Source organism: Salmo salar, chromosome 14 (assembly GCF_965601325.2).
Source record: "Salmo salar chromosome 14, fSalSal1, whole genome shotgun sequence".
Classification (NCBI taxonomy): domain Eukaryota; kingdom Metazoa; phylum Chordata; class Actinopteri; order Salmoniformes; family Salmonidae; genus Salmo; species Salmo salar.
This window is the reverse complement of record NC_138304.1, coordinates 36,384,679-36,395,086: the sequence shown is the minus strand read 5'-3', so window position 1 is coordinate 36,395,086 and position 10,408 is coordinate 36,384,679. Positions and strand designations below refer to the sequence as shown.

General features: G+C 41.4%; 1 protein-coding gene across 2 annotated transcripts; it reads right to left on the bottom strand.

The window, feature by feature from the left end:
• Positions 1 to 940: 940 nt before the first annotated feature.
• tdx (Peroxiredoxin) lies at positions 941 to 6,610 on the bottom strand. Of its 2 annotated transcripts, none has more exons than XM_082960648.1 (6): positions 6,558 to 6,579; positions 5,123 to 5,239; positions 4,730 to 4,883; positions 4,378 to 4,500; positions 3,975 to 4,105; positions 941 to 1,494 (listed from the first exon to the last, which is right to left on the bottom strand). In XM_082960648.1, exons 2-6 carry the CDS (start codon positions 5,226 to 5,228, stop codon positions 1,409 to 1,411), a joined length of 600 nt encoding a protein of 199 aa, XP_082816774.1. In that variant the 5' UTR covers positions 5,229 to 5,239; positions 6,558 to 6,579; the 3' UTR covers positions 941 to 1,408.
• Between the last annotated feature and the right edge of the window lie 3,798 nt (positions 6,611 to 10,408).

Genomic DNA, 10,408 nt, shown 5'->3' with positions numbered 1-10,408 from the left:
GAATTCCAGTAACTAGTGACATAAGGAATGGATACAATATCCCTTTGAAATAAAGCACGTATAGATCTGTTTTTCTGAGGGAGCAAGGATAAACATATTTTCCCTATTGCAGAGTCAACTGGATTAAGCGAGGGTAGGTCAAGAAGGTGAGGTCTGGCTACACCTCTAAATAACATGAGAGTTTCAGATGAAATAGCATCAAAGACTATGGCGAACTCTCTAGGTGTTACAGGGATATTGTAAAGAGATTTTAAAAAATCCTCAATTGAGTAACAATCCTTCTGCATTAAAAAGTTGACTCACCAGCAGGATATGATTATTGAACCAGTTCTTAAAAATTAAAGACTTGTTTCTATTCAAAATGTCCTTATTGTTCCAAATGAAATACCTATGCGGGGAAAAAGTGTGTTTATATATATGAACGACCACGCTAAGAATACTTCTCTATGAAAAGCAGATAATTTTGCAGGAATCTTATCAATGTTATAGTTACAAAGTAACATACAATTGAGGCCACGTTAACTGCACTCAGCACGGCACGCGCGCCTGTTGTGATGTGCAGTTCTCGAACGATTCGTTCTTTTTGAACGACTCTTTTAACTGACTCGAGAGTCGTGATTCATTTTTCTGAATGACTTGTTCATTTTAGTCGTTCATTTGGCTAGTGCTGGCCGCAATAAATCCTACATGATTAAACCGGAAGCAACCCACATATGGACGGTCCATGAATATACGTACAGTATGTGAACATGAGTAGATTACCTTGAAAACAACGGTCGGACATCTTGGACGCAGTCTCAAATTCTTATTACGACTGTTATGCACATTTTTCAATTAACCCAGATTTAATTTTCGTCATAATAAGTAATACAAAACGTAATTAAAAAACGTGTTTAGTGTATTATTATTACAAAAGCATGGCAAGAAAAAAACGTTAGCGTTCTTTGCTTTGTAAAAGTTTTTATTTAGAAGATGAAATGACATTGAGTTGTAAATAAAGAGACAAAAAGCTAACTGAGTTTTCGCCACAAGTTTTTTCCTGTAAAGCTTCTGTTCCTCATTTCACAGACTATCCCATCTGTGGCCTAAAGGCAAAAACAAATGTCCACCTCAGATGTTACAAAAATGATACAGCAGAATAAAATAGGCCGACATCAATGACACTAAGATAAGAGTGTCTGCTAAATGACTAAAATATAAAACATCTCCAAGCTATACTTTAATATAATCTTCATAGATTGGTCATAAACATTTCCACTCTACCCAAACACATGACTGATAAGGGGATGCTGAAGATGTTGTTCTACAGTTCCCAGACACAGAGGTAGGCTACTGCTCTTCACCATTGTTCTCTTGAAATGTACTGTAATTCTAGCTGTCCTACAGCAGGCTTCAGACATGTGTCGTCTTACTGCTGCTTGGAGAAGAAGTCTTTGCTCTTCTGCACATCGGGCTTGATGGTGTCACTTCCTGGTTTCCAGCCGGCAGGACAGACTGAGAGGAAACACCAGAGAAGAAGTGTGAGTCTCAGAACAGTGCAGTATGATAAGCAAAACACACTTTGAACCTGAGCTTCTAACTTTTATACCCTCTGATGATATCTACTATCAGCCTATCATTCCCAGTCCATACAAAACTGGGATGTTACCTCCAAAGGGAGAGTGGTAATAGTGACCTAATTGCTATTCACATAGTGTATGTGACTGCTGATGGTACATAGTAAAATATGCAACCTGGACTCAGGTAACATATCTTTTTTATTTTTAAATTGAACCTTTATTTAACAAGGAAAATCAATTAAGAACAAATTCTTATTTACAATGACGGCCTACTCCAGCCAAACCCGGACGATGCTGGGCCAATTGTGCAACGCCCTATGGGACTCCCAATCACAGCCCGGATGAGATACAGCCTGGATTTCAGCCAGGTACTAGTGATGCCTCTTGCACTGAGATGCAGTGCCTTAGACCGCTGCGCCACTCAGGATAAATTGTTACAAATTTCAATTTGTTGTGGCTAACGTTAGTTAGGTTGCTAACGCTAACGTTAGTTAGGTGGCTAATGTTAGCTAGGCCAGGGGTCAGGGTTAAGGTTAAGAGTTACTTAGGTTAAATGGTTATGGTTAGGGGAAGGGTTAGCTAACATGCCAAGTAGTTGCAAAGTACCAAAAAAGTAGTAAGTAGTTGCAAAGTTGCTAACTAGCTAAAATGCTAAAGTTGTCCATGATGAGATTCGATCACGCAACCTTTGGGACAGTAGATGTTTGTGTTATACATAGGGCTGTGATGATACCAGTATCGTGATATGTTTTCCATGGCAAAAATGAAAACACAATGCAGACCAAACTCTGGTCCTTTAAAAACGTGCTGGATGTAAAATATTGTGTGCTATAGCTTGGAAAATAAATCAATGTGACTCTAGATGACAACATAATGATTTTGTTTCCTACATTAGGGCTGTTTTCCTAAAGAAATTAAATCTGCTTTGTGTTTTGTTTCTTTGCCACGATTAGAGTGACCACATTAAAAATACCCAAATGTGAGACAACAGGATAATTTTGCGGGACAGTGTAGCCTACATGCAAAAAAACATTTGACAGCCGCCACCCCCAGACAAACACACAAATCCCACGCATGGAGCAGTGCAAATGTTTTATGTTCCCGGAGAGCAATAAAACTGACGTCATCGTTTCTCAGTTTGTACCGACAGATTTAGCCTATTGAATATCATTATAGAATATGCAGAAAATGCATCATCCAATCTGCCTATGCCCACACATACTGAATTACTGTTTCGTAAGCAAATTACAGCAGATGGTGTTAATTAACAAACAATTTAGCCTTCCTTTATTTTGTTCCAATCAAAGCAAATTCTGCCTATTTTTTGGGACTCTTCATCTAACCATCTCATAAGAAATTAGGTGGTGTTTTTGGTGTAACAATGACGTTATACAATGCTATTATATTTGGTTATGTTATGTAGAATACAAATGAATCATTATGTTATCTTCCAAGACATTGATTCAGCTTTGATGTAACTTTACTAAACAAGCACCATTGTGAGAAGTGGTGGAGCAACTCCGGTGCGCTCCGGTACAACCCTGCAGTCCACTGAATCGAACAAGCAATTGAAGCGCACCCAGCCTAGTCTATTGCCTCGCACAAATTTTGGTGATGCAGAAACGAGAAACCACATGTGTGGCTGTTTTATGAAAATCTGTGGATATTTAGCCAAGGAAACATTTCTGGTTGGTGAGTTTAGTAGTAGCAAATATGTTGAATGAGCAACTAATGAATATGGAGAGCCTCACAGGTTTGACAAAATTACCTTATCTTTCAATCTAATACGGCTATTTACTTCATCAGATGCACGCTTTTTGTAAGTCGCAAGGCTATCGTCTTGTCTTGCGCAGAATATGAGATCTCAAAAACGATTGGAGAAGTGTTTAACATCACCAGTAGGCTACCAAATCCTAATGATATAATGTATATATTTTCATAAGCGCAACGTGACTGCAAGACCGGTTGGAATGTTTGACTGAAATACGGGACAAATAAACCTTTTTTTCCCTAATGAGTGGTGTTTGAATTTGTTGATAAAATGCAGGACACGATTGTTTGGAAATGCGGGACTGTCCCGCACAATCCGGAACATGTGGTCACCCTAACCACGATACTAATGAGTATTGCGATACTGGTATCGTTCTGGCCCTATTTATATGCCCACCCATCCTCCCCGACCAATCACCCTCCTTTCGATTTTGCCTTAAATAACCTTCTGTCTTATGTAACCATACCAAACATAACATATCATACTAATTTGGGTGTCTCAGATTTTTGTTTACTGTGTTACGTCTACGTCTAGTCTATGAGACCCGGCTGAAATATTGCACTGCAACAAGTTGGGCTAATTCCATGCTGGATAAGGTGGCATGGTTTTTGGAAAACAAAAAGTCAGCAGGGGTAGTCATGTACCTTCTCCGTGTTTGTCAGTGAACTGAAAGGCCTGCACCAGACGCAGGGTCTCGTCAACGGAGCGTCCCACCGGCAGATCGTTGATGGTGATCTGCCTCAAGACGCCCTTGTCATCAATGATGAAGAGGCCCCTGAAAAAGCAAACAGGGAATAAATGGAGTGATTTTTTCTAAACCTACAGGATCAGACATATGTAACGGAGGTGGTTCGGTGAACAATGCTTGCATGATATGTAACCTTGCCTGAAACCTGATGACTTGTGTTAGCTACCAAAACCAATGCCTAGGCTTTAGCTTAGCAGGCTATTAACACAGTCTTGTGTTGTGCACATTACCCGGGTTTGGACCCAGTCGGTCAGAGACACTGAAATTTGACCCTTGAACTTGATCTGTTGTGAACCCACCTGTAGGCGATGCCCTCATCCTCCTTCAACACCCCGTAGTCCGTGGAGATGGAACGCAGTGTGTCGGCTACCAGAGGAATCTTCATGGCACCCAGACCGCCCTGCTTACGAGGTGTGTTGGTCCTTTAAAAACACACACACAAAGAGAGTAAGAGACTGTATTTTTGTTTTGTCTGAAACCAAGCATCCCTGCCAGTCATGGTATGCTGACGGGACAGGGATAGTAGGAAAGGGCTTTTTGTGAGCAGGGGGAACAGAACTGCACTAGCTGCACTGTAACTTATTCTGTGTCACCTAGGGCTTCATTTTCAAAGGGCAAAACAAAATTGCAAAGTGAAAAAGCCTCAAGTACCAAGCAAGATGGCAGAAGTGGGAATCGATAGAGGCACCAATGACCTCACAACCGATCTTCCTAAACTCCTCGGCAGCGTCACTGAAGGCGATGATCTCAGTGGGGCACACAAAGGTGAAGTCCAGCGGGTAGAAGAAGAACACCACATACTTCCCTGCAGGCAGGCAGCACAGGACACAAACACAAGATAGACACACTATTAGACACTTATTGAATTCCAATGGAGCCTGGAAGCAATGAATATATTCAGTGTGCATTCAATGTAACTAATAGGTCATTACTGTAATAATAAACTGTCAAATCGTGAAACCAGCCACAAATCCTAGCACACAGAGCCAAAAAAAGACAGTTCAGGTTCAGAATAGTATGAAGCGTTGTAGTATGCCTACCAACCTCTGTAATCAGACATGCTGATGTCTTTGAACTGGCCGTCTGGCATCACTGCTTTGGCCGTGAAACCAGGGGCCAGATGCCCGATGCGTGCTTTACCTGCAGCCATCTTCACTTTGCCTGAAGAAAAAAAAATCACTTTACCTGTTTCCTACTGTTTATTTTAAATGTATGTAGCTCTGTCCTTGAGCTGTTCTTGTCTATTATTGTTCTTTATTATGTCATGTTTTATGTAGACCCCAGGAAGATTAGCTGCAGCTTTTGCAATAGCTAATGGGGATCCTAATAAAACAACAAAATAACAAATATGTATGCATCAAATGTACAGTATAGCAACATTAACTACTAAATGGCAGTACACAAAAACACTCTGTAAAATAATTGGACATGAAGGATGAACTAGAAAGCTCTCTCCATCCTCTTTCTCTATACATATGTACGATTTTAACTTGATCCTCCTAATGCAGGATAACTTTCTGTAACAACCCCTATAAAAATGTCCATTATAATTATAATCCACATAATAATTATGCAAGATTATTTTTTGCTGCTGTAGCAAACTGGCTCAAATTACGATCGTACATCTGTAGGCATTTTCAACGTTGAAGCTATAAATATAATGTGTACAGAACTGAAAGCAATACAAGGAGGACATAGATTCAAATGAAGAATTCACTTCTTTCATTTCCAACACCTAATCAACAGGTGTTTCCTCAATTAGCATTTATGTCTTTATTTTACGCATCAATCAAAGAGTTCAACTGGTTGTTCTTGCCTGACAAAACTTCACTTTATCACGCACGCAGTCATATTTCCTCAACGTGCATATAGGCAAACTTTCTCTAGTGCAGACAATGTTCTCGAACAGGGCATTCGATTACTTGAGTTCACTGTTCAAGGTGAACTGACGCTCTGGCGCACTTTGGAATTTACTCAGCCAATAAACGCACCGCGATGTTGCCGCGTAGGCCTGTGACAGTCCTTTTTTTTTTTTTTTAAATAGGACATTGATTGTAGTATACATTCATTAAATCCTATATGAAAGTGTCGTTTGCGTTAACTTATTTCATAAAAAATATTTATTCCTGAACTAACTAAAAGTGAAAGCAAAACACGATTGTTTCACAATGATCTGAGTTTTTTTCTCGACAGTGATTTTCCTCATCTTATTTTGTTGTCCAATATTCCATTGAAGAAACGGTGTAGGCCGCCTTGACATCCTCCCCCAAAAAACTATTGTAAAAGCTAAACTGCATTTATTCTGTCGTCAATGGAAATGTCCAATAAATTGAAACCCATAAAATTGCACACAAAGAAAACGAGAAGGCAATAAAAGTGTAACTAAACAGTCATAGTATAACTAAGTTTTGACTTTCTTTTTTTCGTAATAACCGAAATAATTATTTTGCCTACTTTTCAAGTTAAATTCAAAGCGTACAATACACAAACCTCTACTTCGGTCCCACTGCGGCAGCTTGAGAGGAGGAGTGCAAAGAATGAGAAGAATCGCTTGAAAATATATACCGCAGCTCAAATCTCGCGATGTTATAACACCGGCAATGGCCACAGCGCAGTCATCCAGTTGTTATGAGTATTTGACTACCTCACATGGCACCATGACTTTGCACATTTCCTTCCTCATTCCAGTAACCTGCAGTTAAAAACTCGTATGAGTAAGGATGAGTAAGGACTAAAACACAGTAGTAAATAAATTATGTCCCCCACCCTTGTCTTCTCTTATCTTCTTTTCTCATTTCTATTCTTCACAACATGCAAAACTTATAGATGTAAGCCTACATAACATAAGTGACAGTTATTGCATAACATATTGCGGTCAATAATGTCTGATCTCTCTGAGGGTATCTCAGCGGGAGTTGGGATATGCATAAAATTAATCTTCTCCTTTCCCCCTTCTGATAACCAGGCGGCGAATCGCATCTCTGCATGTCTGTCAGACATATCAGTGTGGATGACGGATCACCAGCTCAAGCTGAACCTCGGCAAGACGGAGCTGCTCTTCCTCCCGGGGAAGGACTGCCCCTTCCATGATCTCGCCATCACGGTTGACAACTCCCTTGTGTCCTCCTCCCAGAGTGCTAAGAACCTTGGCGTGATCCTGGACAACACCCTGTCGTTCTCCACTAACATCAAGGCGGTGACCCGATCCTGTAGGTTCATGCTCTACAACATTCGCAGAGTACGACCCTGCCTCACACAGGAAGCGGCGCAGGTCCTAATCCAGGCACTTGTCATCTCCCGTCTGGATTACTGCAACTCGCTGTTGGCTGGGCTCCCTGCCTGTGCCATTAAACCCCTACAACTCATCCAGAACGCCGCAGCCCGTCTGGTGTTCAACCTTCCCAAGTTCTCTCACGTCACCCCGCTCCTCCGCTCTCTCCACTGGCTTCCAGTTGAAGCTCGCATCCGCTACAAGACCATGGTGATTGCCTACGGAGCTGTGAAGGGAACGGCACCTCCATACCTTCAGGCTCTGATCAGGCCCTACACCCAAACAAGGGCACTGCGTTCATCCACCACTGGCCTGCTGGCCCCCCTACCTCTGAGGAAGCACAGTTCCCGCTCAGCCCAGTCAAAACTGTTCGCTGCTCTGGCACCCCAATGGTGGAACAAGCTCCCTCACGACGCCAGGACAGCGGAGTCAATCACCACCTTCCGGAGACACCTGAAACCCCACCTCTTTAAGGAATACCTAGGATAGGATAAAGTAATCCTTCTAACCCCCCCCCCTTAAAAGATTTAGATGCACTATTGTAAAGTGGTTGTTCCACTGGATATCATAAGGTGAATGCACCATTTTGTAAGTCGCTCTGGATAAGAGCGTCTGCTAAATGACTTAAATGTAAAATGTAAATAAAAAGCATTTCCATATCACACCTCACACATGTACAAGCACCCCCTATTTGATCTTTTGATATCTAAATTCTTATAACCCTACAATTAAAAACTTGATCTTGTCATCTTCAAAGATACTGTATGTTTCTCAGTGATTCTCAGGGAGAGCAGCAGAAGCCCACATCAGCCCCCTCCTACGAGCCCCTATCCTAATCCAAGTGAACAGTCATGCTGGGGTCAATCCGCTCAGGGGTAGGAAACTCCAGTCCTCAGGGCCTGATTGGTGTCACACTTTTTCTCCATCCCTAGCAAACACAGCTGCTTTCATCAAATTGCATTCTAAACTGAAGATCATGATTAGTTGATTATTGGAGGCAGGTGTGTTAGCAAGGCCTGGGGCAAAACTGTGACACCAGTCAGGCCCCCGAGGACTGGAGGTGCCCATCCTGCGTCACACAGTCAGGAAGCTCCCGTCATGTGACCAGTGGTGGAAAAGCTACTCTATTGTCATACTTGAGTAAAAGTAAAGATACCTTATTAGAAAATGACTCACGTAAAAGTGAAAGTTTCACGTAAAAGTGAAAGTCACTCATCTAAAAGTATCTGGTTTCAAATGTACTTACATTTTGTGGTGGTAAAAGTACTAAATTGTCATACTTGAGTAAAAATAAATGCTATAAATCAGATTCTTTATATTAAGCAAACCAGATGGCATGATTTTCTTGTTATTTTCATTACGAACAGCCAGGACTCAGACATAATTTACGAACACAGTACTGGTGTTGAGTCCTCCAGATCAGAAGCAGTGGGGATGACAAAGCATTGTATTGATAAGTGTGTAAATTGGACCATATTGCTGTCCTGCCTGAAATATACAGCTCATAGTGCTGAAAGTAGGCAACTGTCTTCATCTTAATTAAAATTTATATTAACAACAAGAGGTGTTGGAGCCCATTTCTTCCTATTTAAGAAGTAAGAGGTAGGCCTACCTGTTTGACGTATTCATTATCTCCAACACCAAACCATGGCACGTTTCTGTGATCTGTGGTTAAAAATATAAGAAAAAAGGTCCTAAAAATGCTTATCTGGAACATCACAGGGTAGGATTAAAAGTAAGAAAATACAGTGATTTTCTGAACCTGCAACGTGTTTCTAGCCAGAGGGAGAGTATTTTCTTGCTCCTCATGTCACTGCATATCTCAAAATGTTTGAAAATCACTGTTATTAAAATACATAACGTAGAAATGCGTCATTTACACATATGTAGACACTGGTTTGGTGCTGGACCTCCACATCCGGCTTCTTCACCTGCAGGATCGTCTGAGGGGGGGGGGGGGGGGGGGGGGGGGGGTGGAGGGGAGTGCTGAGAAATATTTCTGTCTGTAATCAAGCCCTTTCGTGTGGAAAAACTAATTCTGATTGGCTGGGCGTGGATCCCCAATGTGTGGGCCTGGCTGCCAACTGGGTGGGCCTATGCCCTTCCAGGCCCACCCATGGCTGCACCCCTGCCCAGTCATGTGAAATCCATAGATTAGGGCCTAATTAATTTATTTCAATTGACTGATTTCCTGAACTGTAACTCTGTAAAATCTTAGAAATTGTTGTGTTTATATTGTTGTTCAGTATAAGAAGAGTAGCCAGCAGTTAAACCGTACATTTTTCTGCGTCGGTACTCTGTCTGGGGTGGAAAGGTAGGTCTAACTTTTGAAAGTACTGTGCCTAGCTTCATAATGACCTCTCAGATTTAATTATTTACAAACAGGGACATTTTCATTGCAAACAAGACACTGATTTGGCATTGCAGAAATATGATAAGATGAATGCATAGGCTTATCTCTCAGACTCTGTTCTTCTTAGCCTGTAATGGTCTGTGGTATTAAAAAAGATTCTGCTAAGGTCTTCAGTCATGTAAATTGATGTAGAATTGCATGACGATTTTCTCCATGTAACCCTTACTATAAATAATGTACACTCCCTTTCTTACACCACTGCATGTGACTCAACACGGACACCCCTATAATCTACACACACACACACACACACACACACACACACACACACACACACACACACACACACACACACACACACACACACACACACACACACACACACACACACACACACACACACACACACACACACAATATAATCTACATTATACAGCAGAGGGTGTCCAATTATTACACAACTTTATTGCTCCATGTTGAAATGACACTTAATGACATCCACTCATCTTCAACCTCTGATTGTTTAGTATATTGACCTTCTTCTACTACTACTAGTACTACCAGTGTATGGGCTCACACTAACAATGCCATAGATGGGGTGGTGGAAGACCATTGACCATCTTAGCATACTTACTCTGAGAATTCCAGTCATGATCTGTTAGAATAGCCTCGTATTACCAGACTGATTACAGAATGTAAGCTCCAA

Coding starts and splice junctions, on each gene's coding strand:
- tdx (XM_082960648.1), bottom strand. CDS start 5,228: ATGGCTGCAGGTAAAGCACGCATCGGGCATCTGGCCCCTGGTTTCACG. Junction 4,106..4,377: donor GATGAGGGCATCGCCTACAG/GTGGGTTCACAA, acceptor TTGCTTTTTCAG/GGGCCTCTTCATCATTGATG. Junction 1,495..3,974: donor CACTGACAAACACGGAGAAG/GTACATGACTAC, acceptor GTTTCCTCTCAG/TCTGTCCTGCCGGCTGGAAA.